At 34.9% G+C, this 14801-nt stretch overlaps 1 protein-coding gene across 1 annotated transcript in view; it reads right to left on the bottom strand.

The window, feature by feature from the left end:
* LOAG_07481 (AGC/MAST/MAST protein kinase) overlaps positions 1-12598 on the bottom strand; it is a gene marked incomplete at its 3' end in the record, with an annotated part of 13193 nt that extends 595 nt beyond the window's left edge. The window contains exons 1-27 of the mRNA XM_020447446.1: positions 12389-12598; positions 11635-11818; positions 11357-11464; positions 10223-10368; positions 9925-10094; positions 9694-9811; positions 9139-9257; positions 8620-8698; positions 8162-8426; positions 7624-7811; positions 7289-7456; positions 6932-7039; positions 6455-6574; positions 6085-6335; positions 5491-5681; positions 5172-5282; positions 4951-5069; positions 4688-4809; positions 4120-4234; positions 3945-4061; positions 3472-3683; positions 3124-3235; positions 2718-2923; positions 2244-2484; positions 1615-1859; positions 1293-1461; positions 890-1002 (exon numbers count right to left, since the gene is read on the bottom strand). Coding sequence (XP_020302323.1) covers positions 890-1002; positions 1293-1461; positions 1615-1859; positions 2244-2484; positions 2718-2923; positions 3124-3235; positions 3472-3683; positions 3945-4061; positions 4120-4234; positions 4688-4809; positions 4951-5069; positions 5172-5282; positions 5491-5681; positions 6085-6335; positions 6455-6574; positions 6932-7039; positions 7289-7456; positions 7624-7811; positions 8162-8426; positions 8620-8698; positions 9139-9257; positions 9694-9811; positions 9925-10094; positions 10223-10368; positions 11357-11464; positions 11635-11818; positions 12389-12535 — 4244 coding nt within the window. The 5' untranslated portion in view covers positions 12536-12598. The remainder of the gene's footprint in view (positions 1-889; positions 1003-1292; positions 1462-1614; positions 1860-2243; positions 2485-2717; positions 2924-3123; positions 3236-3471; positions 3684-3944; positions 4062-4119; positions 4235-4687; positions 4810-4950; positions 5070-5171; positions 5283-5490; positions 5682-6084; positions 6336-6454; positions 6575-6931; positions 7040-7288; positions 7457-7623; positions 7812-8161; positions 8427-8619; positions 8699-9138; positions 9258-9693; positions 9812-9924; positions 10095-10222; positions 10369-11356; positions 11465-11634; positions 11819-12388) is intronic.
* Positions 12599-14801: the final 2203 nt, after the last annotated feature.

Here is a 14801-nt window from a genome sequence, read left to right as displayed (position 1 = left end):
AAACAAAAGTTTATTAGCAGTTTACTACAGGAAAACACCGTTAGGAGAACCTAACGTGAGAACCTATATGAGAACCATTAGTTAATCAGAAAGGAATCCGCCATCTGTAGCAGTTAGTAATTCGTGAATCGACCATGCATTATTCAATGAAAAGAGTGAAATATACAAAACATGTATACACATTCCTTTTGAAAGACAAGTAACTGAAGCTTAAAAATAAGTAAAAGAAAAATACAATAAAGTAACGAATCGTAGAGAGAAAGAATGGATTTGAAAATATAAGTAAAACTTTGAAAAACCAAGCAATATTATTCGACGGTGCGGAAAGGTATACAAAATTTCTTGCATTTTGTCTTACTACTTTGCTTCAGGTTGTATATTTTGAAGCTTTGTATAGGATGCATTTCTTGACAACTGAGATGGACTAGGCGATCTGAAAGAACAGTGTCAAACAACACCTTTACTTCGAAACCCGCTTATAAATATAACTACAGCAACAAACATTTCCAGTAAAATGAAAAAGATAAATTGCTGAATACATGACCTGAACTATAACAATTCTAACTATGCGACACTCCAATAGCTACTATTTGAAAATTTCTCACTTTTTATCTCCGAAGCAGCCTAACTGACAGCATGACTTAAAATTTCAGAACCGATAACAACGTACCTTGAATATAGAAATCACTATAAAACAATTAGCAAAACAACGTCAGTCAAAAACTCTGAAGATTTCTACATAACTTATTAAGACGAAAGTTGGACGAAATGCACCAAACTTTTTCCGAATTCATTCGGAACCAACAAAAAACATATTCTTTCCGCCAACTTTTATATTCAAAAAACCTTAAAATCGGAACAACCTGGACTTTGAAATTGAAGCAATAACCTTGAAATAAAAGCAACTTTATCTCTTGCCAGTGGACTGACTGCAACTGGTGTAGATAACTGTTTACGCGTCGTTAAATGGTGCGCCATTCCAGTCATTTTATGTTTTAGCCCCTTAAAAAAATTAATTTAATGTTTAATTAAAGAACTGAATAAAAGAACTGATACGGCAATTTTATCGATCAACTTAACCAAATATGATTAATCTGAACTGACAAACAAATTCCTGTAGATTACAACACATACATATCAAAAATTCCTGTCCTTTACATCATATATAAACAAGTAAAATGGGAGGATTTCGCAACAATCAGTTACTCGATTTTCGAACGTTTTCGAATTCGCAATATCATACATTTATTTTTTACAAGGAACATGTTGAATTCTTCTATCATTAACGGTACCTGTAATGTAGATGGTCGATTTGCGCATGCTAGTGCTAGTGGTGATGCAGAAATCAATTTCTCTTCCTTTTTAATGGGTGAGCTAGCATCTGAAAGTCGCTGGAACACACAACCATTTGAACCCACCGTTGGTACAACCGCCAATGTGGAAGACGAAGCAATTACGCTGCTGCAATAGTAAAATTGTCAAGTTATAACTTAATAAATATGTATAAAAAAAAGGCAAATACTATGTTCATAAGACTAAAACAAAGCTATCACGACTTAGGTATTGAATCTCGTCCAGAAAGTTCCCGATTCTTCCAGACAAATCAATAATCACCTTAGCTGTATTCCATCTTGACTAGAAGCTGACCGAGGCATGAACGTCTGTTTCTGGGATGAACTTCCAGGAATAATGTCATTGCTAGCTCTTTTGCCGCTTAACCGACGGAGAAGTGACGATTTCCTAGCCTTCTTCTCCAGTTGAACGCGATGTTGTGGTTTTCTCAGTTTCTTCTTGGCCAGCTTGCCAACTGTACGACGTGGTGCACCTTCACGAATTGAGGTTGATGAGAGTGGTATAGTCTATAAACGTTCAGTTTTTAAAAATTGTTGATATTCAAAAATTAGGGAATTTCATTGATCTCAAATCTTCAAACAAAAATTACTCAGGAAAGTGAACTGAAATCACCCACCACCAAGATAGTTTATATGGAACACATGAAGCAAAGAAATGGAAGAGATATAGAAAAGGATCAAATGGTAAATTTAAAAAAAATATATACTCCCATACCAGAAAATATACTGCGACATTATACAAAAGTATGATGAATACATGTCCCATCTCTGTTCTAACACTTTCAGAAATACATAACTCTCATGGCTCTTACTCTCTTATGCAGTACCAGGTCAAAAATTAATTAAATCTCTCCACAAGCTGACTCCTTATTGAATAAATAAATGGCTAACCTTCAGGGAAAGCTCATTTCCATATGCGAGAAGGTGATGCAACAACTGCGGATGTGTGAGATTAGAAACAGGTTGAGAATGAACATGAGTAATAAGATCATTTGGCCGTATACCAGATTGGTAAGCTGGAGAACCTTCTTCCACTTTCGTCACTAAATGTTCAATAGTATAATAATCCGACTGTTCACCCAAATAAACACGTACTGAACGAATCGTGAATCCGAAACCTTTTGGTCCTTTCCTAAAAGAGCGCAAAATAGAATACGTTTTTATGATCCTGTATTTTCAATTAAATGATTCATAAAGATAACATATACAAATATATCTCTTTTTTTTGGAATAATGTACTTTATATATATTTTTTGTTTCGCAATAAAGTTTCTCCCATGTTCGCATAAAAGACTAGAAGCATCAAAGGATTTTTTCGAAAAAAGGTAGATCTCTATTATGGAATAAAAATTTCAACGTTCTTACTTGATGATTATTGGCGCTCTCAATGGAAAATTGTGTCCCGTTGTAGGAGTTGCGTTACCTAATGGATTGGTGGAAATACCATCAACTGATGACGCGCTGGAAGCTGAACCAGCGGGCGAATGATGAGTGAGTAAGGGCGAAGACTGTTTTGGGATTTCGAGTTGCAAAGTACGGTCGTGTTCACTAACGGCTTCATCGCTTCGACTCTGAAAAGTGCAGGATGCAGAAGGAAATATATTTCTAAAATAATGCTCAGAATTAACACAAGTCATTCTCTAAATTTTTTCCTTTAGTAATTTGAGCAAGATCTACCTATAGAGTAAATATGTGTACAGTCAGTGTGAAAATGTATGAAAAATTTCCTTAACGAAGTGATAAAATAATTCAGGTTTGATCAAAAACACACAGAATCGAAAATAATTAGATTAGAAGCTGTTCGTGATTCAGTTACAGGCGATAGTTCTTTCTTATCACAAGAGCTAACAGTAGTTGCGTCGGGTTCACAGGTTACCGAGAAACTGAAATGAAAACTGTCACTTTAGCAAGCTAAATCAAAAAAGCTATGCAGCTTTAATTCCCACACCTATAGAAAACAAAAAAGGAAAAGAAAAATTGGAAAACTTCGAAAACTGAAATCAAATTAGAAAACATGTTTGTCCTAATCCCACAATGTAAGATTTTCCAATAATCGATTAAGATCTCAGAAGAAAATTTTCATCATTTTATAACTTCGAAAAACCATTAGCGCGCTTACCGTGGCAATGACGTTGTTGCGTTACTTTTCTGATTATGATAACCTTCTATAACTGGTACCGACTGCGAATATTCGGAAAAACTGAGTGCATCAGATGAAGCACATGTAGATAACCCAACTGTATTCAGACAACCCGTTTCATTTGTTCCATTGTTTGATGTAGACAAATTATTTTGAAGCTGAGATGAAAAACACCGCCTAAGTAGCACTGTCTAGAAAAAGTTCAGTTCAGTTCAGTTTCGAAAAAGTTCAGTTGGAAGTAAAAAGATCAGTTGCAACAAAACAAAAATCCATACAAAGGTAAATTACGGCGTACTGTAATTTGTTTTCAATGATTTTAATAAAATATTTGGAATAAGATGAAATTTTCATAGATAAAAGTATCATGCACTGCTGCGATTTTGACGATGTTTGACACGAATTAATAAAATTTTATTCTAAAAAATAGTAACAAAAAAAGAAAGTGAACTGACCGTTGGTAATAAATCATATTTAGTATCCATCTTGTTTTCATTAAAATCTCCGCTTAACTGAAGAGAAACTGAACTCGAATCTGACCGAGTGTTCTTGACACTATCAAAACTTGTAGCCTGAATAAAATAAAGATTTTTACAAACTATTAGGAAATTCGATGAAAGGGAAAAATACCTGGGCTACATTAAATGACTCAGCACTGATTACTGAATGGCGAGGTGATGCAGTATCAAAAGAACCAAACATTGGAGCATTATCTTCGTCACCACTGTCAACATCATGATTGTAGCTGGAAAAAAAAGTAAAATATTAGAGTTACCAACAATAAGATTTAAGAATCAGCGCATGTAACTCATGAGTGAACCTCATACAGGACGTGCCAGAAATTTCTGGAAAAATGCCTTATATCACTCTCAAACAAAGGTTCGGACCTAGTACTTTGATGCATAGATCATACAGAAGAACATCCGCTGTTTAGCTTTTCTAGAGGATATATGATGCAGACATGTCCATAATTCCAATATACAGCATCTAATAAACATCTAATAAATCGGAGAGTCCCAGCGGTCATGAAGGGATGAAATTTAACGCAGAAATTCGATTTCTTCAGTACATAATGGAAAATAACCTACAGAAGCAAACTACATTTCTCAGGCAAGGAAGCGTTCAAAGTATTTCGTTTACGAAATTTTCTCAAAAACTCCCTTAAGAAAAGAAGAAATCAAATATAAAAATCACAAACCGATCTGTTCTAGTATCAAAATAAGATGTATCTTCATCCCCCTCCAGTTGGGGCACAAATTCTGCTTTTTGACGCAACAAAGTTTTGAAATTTAAACCAGCAAAAAAAGGATCATTCATCAGCTGTAATTTGAAAGAAAAAAACAATAAGTAAAACGATTTAAAAAAAAAGTTTCCAGTGATTCAAAAGGCAAATATCACAGTGTCTAAATGACAACCATAGCAGCTATCGACTAAAACACAATGTATTTGGACGAAACAAACTTGCTGAGCACCACCAGCTGATCCAAGCCGTTCTATTGGATCCTTCTCCAACAAACGTTTAATCAAAGATTCAGCTTCCATGGGCAATGCTTCTTCCCCTTCAGGAAACTCCGCCTCCTCTTCAAATTTCTCAGAATGAAACGGAGAAATACATTTTTTAGTTCATAAAAATTTTATGTTAAGAGATCTTTTGGAACAGTAACATCCGACAATAAACTAACCATTAACAATTTTTGCAAACAAATGTTCTGGAGTGTCAGCCATAAACGGAACAATTCCAATTAGGAATTCATACAAAATAATACCAAGTGCCCACCAATCCACTGGTTTACCTTAAAATTATACAAAATGCTAAATGTTCATTGTTTAAAAAATGACGAAATAAGTGGGGAATTCCAAAAAAAAATAAAGAAAAATGACGAAATAAGTGGAAAATTTCAAGAAAAAAATAATGAATCTTCGCAATCGCAAAAACTTTTTTCATACTGAAGTAATAAATATTTCACATGAAAAAAAGGTAGGAGAAATCAGTGAGCTTACCATATCCTTGCCTTAAAATTACTTCTGGCGCGATATATTCAGGAGTACCACAGAGCTGTTTATCAGTAAATTGTTGTGTATCCGAAATATCCAAGTAATTTTCGCAAAGAAGTGTTGCACGATTCATCAGACCAATCTTTGAAAGTCCAAAGTCGGTTAATTTTATATGGCCTATTGCCGTTATCAATAGGCTAAAAATAGATGAGAGAATTATGAAGTTGGATGCAAAAAAAACCACAATATTAAAAGGTACTAAAACTTCGATTAAAAATTTGAAAACGTTTCCCGTTTTCTTTTATATTACTACCTGATATGAAATCACAAGTGAATTTTAGAAACAGATTCGTAATGCTCTAGAAGTCACCCTGGTTTAAAAGAAACCATGCATGCTCTACCAACGAAATTTAACAAACGATCAAATTTTGAACCTTGTATGAAACAAAATTTATTTCCCACCTAAACAATATCCTCGACTATTTTCATCAAATTTACCACCGATTTTTGGGACTCAGATTCTATTTGAAAAATTTATATTTCATTTCATAATAATTTATTAAAAGCGAGGAAGGAATTAGAAAAATATAAGAGATTTACTTGTCGGGCTTTAAATCACGGTGTACAATACCATAAGAATGAAGATAATCAATAGCAAGAACAGTTTCTGCAATATATAGCCGTGCTGCATCAAGTGGTAATGTTCCAGCTTTTTTTAGTAGAGTTGCACAGTCCCCACCTTCGACGTACTCCATCAACATGCACAAATGATGACGCGTCTCGAATGAACCATAAAATGATACGACAAATGGATTATCCGTAAATGTCAGTATATCCCTCTCAGCATATATCTAAAGAAAGTAATAAATTTGGACTTGACATTATTAAACATTTTGCATTTTCCAGTCCAATAAATCTTCCTGCCAAATTAGCAGACAAACGAAATAAGTGAATGTTACAAGCAAACTACCTGATTTATTTGATTACGCATCAATAAAGTTTGTTTCTTCATGCGCTTCAGTGCAAATCGTTGTCGTGTTTCTTTATGCCGCACCAAATAAACGGCGCCATATGCTCCATTACTTATTAACTTAATAATTTAAACCTTTGCCCCCAAAAAATAATAACCATTGAAATTAAATATGATTGCGCTTTGGTCACTGAGAAATACGAAAAATCTTCCAGTAAAATGTTTCATTATATAATGTTTACTTTATAAATGGAAAGCTTGATTTACGATATTCAATATCCTACTAGCCATCTACAATATACCGACTGCTTCAATTCTAGAACGAAGTCTTTCACAGACATGAAATCTTCCAGAAATGCAGGATTAATATGACCTCAGATTATCATTTTTCATCAAAGACTATGTTAGTCAATAATAATATCACTTCTAATCTATTTATATCATGCACTGAAATTCAAGGACATCATTTTCACTCACCCGAACTGTTTCATAGTCATCTTCAGATGGTGGACGTCTTTTACACAATTCATGGTCACACTCCATAGCTAAGCGAGTTTCATCATCGAATAGTGAACCTTGCGCTCCCTGTAAGATTTCTTTTTCCAAAATAGAAGAAATACATGTCATGCATGCGAAATTCAATCAGCTAACTGATCATGCTCATGAAGAATCTTATGTTTTTGAAACAAATTAGGAACTAGTTACATAGAAATAAGCACAAAAGCCAAGTTAATATTAGCGTACTTCTTGCGCCTAAAAGTCCGTTTTTCTTATTTTAAAGGTCACATTCACTTGCAGAAGTAAGGCATACACAAGACTCCAGATATAACATACCTTGGAAATATCAACTGCAGATTCGGACATCAAATTCTTATTCAGACCAAGTTTGCTTATGATGTACTGAGGTAAATCTGGAACTCTAGCATTACCTGCGCCGAGCTGTTCGCGAACCGCTCCCTCCGTTTCTTGTAACAAGTGATAGAACTGATCTGGATCGAACTCCTTTAATCACATCGAAAATTTCCTACACTCAGATATCGAGAAAACGGAGGGGAAAGGAAGAAAGCAATAAGTTTGCTTTTCTGACTGCTTAAAAATTCCGGAACATCCTTCAAATCTCCGCTATTTTTCAATAACAAATCAGACTTCAACTAATAGAAATTAATTACCAAGCATTCTAAAATACGAGCCGGTCGAGAAATTATCATAAGTACATGCTTCGCCATTTTAGATAAAAAAGCAAAGCTTTCAGGTGGAGTTTTTTCGTGTGCTTCGGCAATAACAGATTCGAGTCTTTGCGATATTTCTGAGAAGTAAGAGGCATTGGTGAGGTCATCTCTCGACTTTGACAGACAATCTGAAATTTTCTTTATACTCATAATCTGCATCCCTAAGTATGCCCAGAAAGGCTTAAAAATCCTAGTTTTTCTAATGATATAAAGTGTTTCAACCTGAGTTACAAAATTATAGATGGTTTCTCTGGTAAGTATGAGCGTGTTATTCTCGTTATCTAAAATTTTTATATCCCAGCTCTCCAAAATGAAAATTTCCATGAGACATATACAGTACCTTTCCATATTCTGATAAAACCAAAGCAATGTTAAGCTGATTTACTGCAATCATAACCTATACGATTTTCAAGTGAATTCTTTCCCAACAATTCCAAGTAATCTACCACTGAAGATCTAGAAACGGCATATGAAATACCATTAGCGACTTCGACAATCTGATGATGAAGAAATCGCGTAGCACCATCCGAGATTAGTCGCATTCTGGGATCACCCTCCATGTTTTCAGCCATCATAGACCGACGACTAATCAGTGAGTTAAGCGAAGTGTTCGGTGAGCCACCCCAGGCATCCTCTACGTATATACTTTCTGGCCGTAATGTTGTATCCAAAGATGTAACACCAGATAATGGGGCATTTTCATCGACTAACTGACTGAGTTGCTCTTCCATTTGCTTCTTTGCCTAAAGCAACTATGTAACATGATGAAGTTTTCAAAACATTAGCTCTCTTTTTAACTGGTCATATTGCTTAGCTTGACTACGGTGAGAATGTAGAAAGCATAAAAAATCTAGTACTGCTTACAGACTGGCCAAACAATTATATTAATCACTAAAACTTATGGTTGGTCGAAATATCAGTAAAATTTCTTCATACCTTTGGAAAACGTTCCTTGTAAATTGTTTTGTGATCAACAACACTATATATCGAGTCAAAACCGAAATTTATAGAATTTCTATAACATATGGAAACGGTTATAACTTCAAATAGATTTAAGATAACTACAAAAATTTCGTAGAGCTTATCATTCCACAGGGTATCAGAAGTGATCAGTGATAATACAACAAGCATACTACATAAGTTTTCTTTAAGTAGTTCATAATATCGGCATAATATCGGCATTTAAACTATTCCATTTATTCCACCTTCCGATAAAAAAACTTTACAGATTCTCACCATAATGCTTTTCATATGTGTACAACGCAAAAAATGACGTGATTTTTGATTTTGTACTCAGTAGGGAAAACAAATACTAACGAAATGTCTAGGAAGCATTGACCATCCCTCAATTATGCATAGAAACAAATCCAGTTTTCCTAATTCGAAACAGTATAGAATTAAACAACGAAGGTGTCGGAACCTTCAAGCTAAAAAAAACATCAAGCGTAAACTTACGTCAAGCTGCGAGAACGAGGACGATTTTGTCTCGCAAAATCTTCATTTGAACCCTCAGCACTACTAAGTCGCAAATCGGCAACAAAATCACAAAGCTGTTCTTGCGATGAATATTCACTCTGCAAAGATTTATTTTTTTTCTAAAGACTCATAATCTCCTGGAATGCTATGACAAAACTACATCAAAATAGTAAGCTTGTCCTGCAGAAAAGTGATTATGAATCTTTTCTTTTTGGAAAACATAATGAAGGCTGAAAAAAGAAACAAACTCATCAGTAGACTTGACTTTTTTCCTTGAATTTTGAGTCGAAATTTCATGCATTTTGTCAGAGCATAATTTGCACAACTACCTTATATAAAAGTTATATAACTCTGCCTCTCTATACTGAGTATTAACAAAACTTGAAAGACGCTAATATTCGTGCACTAATTATATTTCGTTGTGTGGGAAAAAAACAAGCAATATTCAACCTGGAAAAATTTTTTCTAGGAATTGCATTCCAGTAAAAGTCTATAGACGAATCTTCAAGGATGAAACTTCTAAAATCAAATAACCGAAAATGCTGAATTGCTTCCGGGTGTCCCGTAACCACTCGATGATGGAAGAGATGCAACCGACCAGCGTCTACTGTCCTGAGCTGATGCTAACGGTGCAGTACGCGAATTACTTGTTCTGAAAAAATGTAGTACATGCTCATTTCTTGTTTTTTCTTGTTTGTAAAGTGACAAATCTCATTAGCAGTAAGAATGGAGAAAGAGTATTTAAAAATGCCAAGAGGTACAAACCTAAGCGGCACAATTCCTGGATTTGTTTTTCCATGAGGGATGGGGAATAGTACTAAACGATTAGGTGATCGGCACCTTCGTGCGAGGATAGGTGATGCTGAAGCATTCAGACTTCGACGACATCCAAGGCTACTAGCCGATGAATACGAGAGATGACTTCCGTCTTTCCTCTAAAAGCATTAATAGGAGTATGAAGTTATTAGATACTGGAGTCAGACATACAAAAAAGTCCACCTTTCTCTCTCCCTGAAAAAAAAGGAAGAAAGAGATCAAAATGAATCTAAAAAATATAGCATACTCGAAGACGAACGGAAGATGACTGAACTGATGCAGAAATTTGTGGATCGGAATGGCCTAATGAAGAGTTACGCATTCGCACCAAATTTCCTAGTGTTGTAATATGATTTGAAAACGACGAGTCGATTGATTTTTGACTAAATATACCTAAAACTTGAAATTTAAAATGTACAGCGAACCAAACAACATTTGCAACAGTACCAATACTGAACTTCAATACTAACTCTTTGATAATTTTAGTTTTGACAGAACCATCTCTGTGTTTGCTAATTATCACTAGCAATTGTTCTGAAATAAGTAACCATGCATCAGAACCAGCTGAATGTTTCGCAATAGCGATGAGGGAAAAAGATTGTTTATCTAGATCCGTAATAATGTATCATCTCCCAGTAATTTGTTATTCGCTTTACTGATGTAATATTTCTCAAAATTCTGATCTTATGCACCTTCGTTAGGTATGAAATTATCGACGGTGCATGCCTCCAAACTAAAATTGTTTTGCTTACGTTTGTTTACTGTTCAAGTCGAAATACGGATACTTATTTCAAAATTTAATAAACCCACATCGCCAATTTGTTTCAAATTTCAGTCAAAATGATTACGGCGTAGAAAAATGACCTAACACAACATCGAGATTTCAAAGCCACAACTTTCAGCAACTAAGTTACTTAGTTATAGAATCAAAACTTTAAGATGTTAAATTTTGGGCAGAGCATATTACTCCACTCTCTCCATCTTGACAAACATTTTTTTGATTGCCAAGAACTGAAAATCTGTATAAAATGGGAATTCACGAACATTTAAGTCCATAATATTAGGCAACACAAACTACTGTAAAATTTTCAAAGAGAACTTATCCTAAATAAATATCATGATCAGTTTACAGTTCAGTAGTGCACAAATTACTAAAACGTGCACTTTTCGGATCCCAATATGAACCTTAAAAGTGATATATTCAAAAAATCATTACCTAAATTGGCAGCGACTAATGAATGTGCAGTTGTAAACTGCAACATACTAAATGTGAAATGAGAGTTAGCATCTCAAATTACGCCACTTCATCTAGTGGCAAACGACAACTTCAATCTGTTCTATTTTAAACAATGCCATAGTAATGAAAACAATCATTTCCTACCTGATAAACGCCTCCCTCGTTTGTGTGATTTTTGCATTAAAAAACGGCTCTCTGAATTATCAGCACTACCCCTCTCAACGGCAGTTTTTGAACCCAACATCGTGACACCTAAAATTCTTGTGATATTGGAACCAGTGAACTGAATTTTAGGATAAGATGTGTAGTTTAATAATTCCTAGTTCGTTAACAAGGCGTAAATAACTTTTAAAAAAGCGGAAATTAACTTTCGAATACGTCTGATCACATTATTTCGCCAATAAAAGTAAAAAAAAGCACACTTTTCGAAGCTGCAAATGTGCGCGGCAGCTGATAGGATGCGGCTATTTTTTGTCGTGATAAGCGATGCTCTTCATCAAATTCAGACGGTAGTCCATAAAAATTATTCTGCGTCGAAAGTGAGCGAATCGGACGAAGCAATATCGGTGAAAGCAATAAAGAATGAGGTGAATCAACGGGTGACGACTAAAAATCTTTTAAAAATATCATCCAGATTCTAATGCTTTTGCTGATTGATAATTTTTGTAGGGAAAGTGTTTGTGAAGTATTTGAAATTCCCAATTTAAATTAATTGTAAAACATGAAGATGATTGGTGCGAAATGAAAAGAGAAAAGAGGGATGGTGTTAGGGAAGAGGAAAGTGGAATGTAAGGATAAAAAGATACAGTGAGATCAGAATTCAACTTAATTTTACTGGTTACTGTTCATGGTGGCATGTGTATTTCTATAGAAATCTGTTATTTTTATTCCCTTAAAACTGTATTAATTAAAGGGTGCAACCAGGCGCTTAGAAATAATTTTCTTTAGCAACTATATATTCGCATTAATTTCACTTAATTTTGTCCCAATTTTCTCTCATTTTTTTCAATCTTTAACTCTTAAAGCAGTTTGCTCATCTTTTTCATTTCTTCCTACAAGCAACTATGTAAAAAAATACGCCTTACTAAATCAAAAACGCTATTCTTAACTTAAAATGTATTTTAAAAAACTGCTAGTCATCAGACAAATAACCGTGAGAGGGATAACAGCAGGTACTTTCTTCCGGAAAGTGATATGAGTATCGGTAAGTCCAGAACACTGCGGTGAATATAATGGTTGTGAATTCTTTTCCGCATTTTTTTCATGTTCCCCATGTGAGGTGCCTTTCTTGAGTAATTCGTTCGGCCAATTACTACCATTCATTTCAACATTAGCACTGTGTTTCGAAGCAAACTATTTCTTCTTCATCAACTGCTTTCTGGAAATACGCATCTATTCAAATGCTCACAAATTACATGCCATTATACTAATAGGAAGACAAAACCGAAAAAGAGAATGATACAACTGGTTTGATATATAATTCGTAATAACTGTGTGACAATAATCAGTCCGATCAACAAACAAATGGCAGCATATGGTAATCCCGTAAAGAACTATCAATCGTTTTAATCAGACTAAAAATTCTACCTTGGATAACAATAGAGTTAGACAGAAAATGGCAAACACTTTGAGATCATGGTACGACAAACGGAAACTGTTCCTATCAATTTCTTGCAAAATGATATTTATTCCCTTGAATTAGGATGCTGCCATACAATCCGTCTCATCTCTCCCTTGCAGGTTAAATTGTGTATACTCGAAATACCAAAACAACAGAACAGAATATATTAGTACTGATTTCCGTCCCGATAACTTACGCTTTAGTTTGATCTTTAGAGTTACCAGAAAATGACTCAGAGAATGAAAATACGAAAGAATTGACTGCAAAGAAATTAATGTTTCTCTCCCGCACATTTATTCCGTATCGATCAATAAACACCCCTTAATTTCACAACGAGGTAACCACAACTGTGCTACGGAAATGATAACGGGAAAACCAGTACTTCACCAATTTCCAACATCACAGTTCCATTCCTATGAAAATTTCACTTAGTGCTAGTCATATACCTCGACTTGCTTCATTTTCATCCCGTTTTGATCTTTCTGTTTCCACCTACTTAACACTTTTAATATGTCAGGGTAAATCGGATGAAGAAGCTGATCTCACCATAGCGGTAGAATGAAGCAGGAATTGTTACTTACAAGTCTTCAATCTAAACTTACGGTTTTTTTATTTGATAGAATATATGACGAAAGTTTGAAACCACCTGCAAGCCAGCTTTTTTAATATATATGTTAACTAATCCTTTCTTGGAGGGAGGATGTGTTACTGTTCTAAAGGGTAAAGAAATTAGGAAGATCTCTTGATGGGAAAAAAAGGAGGAGGATGTGCCAGGGTTTCATGATAATGGTCCGCAGCGGTTCCTATTTATTGACTGCAATGTTTTGTCCTGCTAATTGCTTGATTAATTGGCAATAATCGAAGTCCACTGATATGATATGAACATCGATATTGTCTCGCGCGATAATCTTGCATCCCTATTCTAATATTGTTATTTGACCTTTTTCTGTGGTGTTTATAAACAGAGAAAATGCAACGCTAGTAGTCAAGTAAGGAAAGAAAAGTCTATCAATACGTGGTGGTTGGCATATGGTGAAGAAAATTTAAGGTGACAAAACGGATAGGAGTATGTAGAAGATTAACACTGGAAAGATTCTTTTTGTAACAAGGGATACTGATGGGGAAAAAAGAGAGAGACCATAAGATCTATTTTTTAGATTTGAGGTTAGGAGTTGGGAAACGATTCAATGAAGTGAGGAGATGAGTATCTAATTGAAGTTTTGACTATTCATTAAAAGGGTGAACAGTTTGTGGTATTGATATTCACCAGGAAGCAGAGAGTGCTGCTACAATGACCAATATTGCACAAGTTCAAAACTCTACTTACAAATTCATTTGGTTACTTCATTCAAGCATTTCCCACCATTTGACCTCAAGAATACATCTTGCAACATCACAATTTGTATTAGCTCACTTTTACAAAGCATACAAATACCCTTGCAATCAAACCGTCACACAATCCCTTTCCGGCAAATGGACCTGTTCGTTTTCATTTCGTCTCGCTAAATCATCCTTATGCTATTTCAGCGTAGCGAAGTTTGATATGTGACAAACAACCCGAATTGATAAACGCGTGGCCATGGCTCTCATTGGCGCGGCGCTTTGAAGCAATGTGCTATGGTTGTGGAGGATAGTTAGAAGAGGATGTAAGCCTACTTAGTTTCAAGATGTTTGCTGATGAGATTTATAACTGGGGAGAGGATGGAAGCATTTGTGAGGAATAAATAGAGTAATTACAGCTATTTTAATTGGTGAAGAGCCAGGTGAAAGGATAATGGTGCATGAAGTAGTAGTCAGAGAGACTGACGATCGTCGCTATGCTACCTTAATCAGGGTTTGATTTTCATCTCACTTCGAATAAAATTATAGTTTCTCATTGCTCTCAATATTTCTAAATCCTTTTTTAACAATATTCAATAACACAGGGCGAGAACATTTTACACTTAACAACACTTTCCGGATTTTCAT

The sequence above is a fragment of the Loa loa genome, assembly GCF_000183805.2.
Source record: "Loa loa unplaced genomic scaffold supercont3.10, whole genome shotgun sequence".
NCBI classification, from domain to species: domain Eukaryota; kingdom Metazoa; phylum Nematoda; class Chromadorea; order Rhabditida; family Onchocercidae; genus Loa; species Loa loa.
This window is presented reverse-complemented; position numbering and strand designations above follow the sequence as displayed.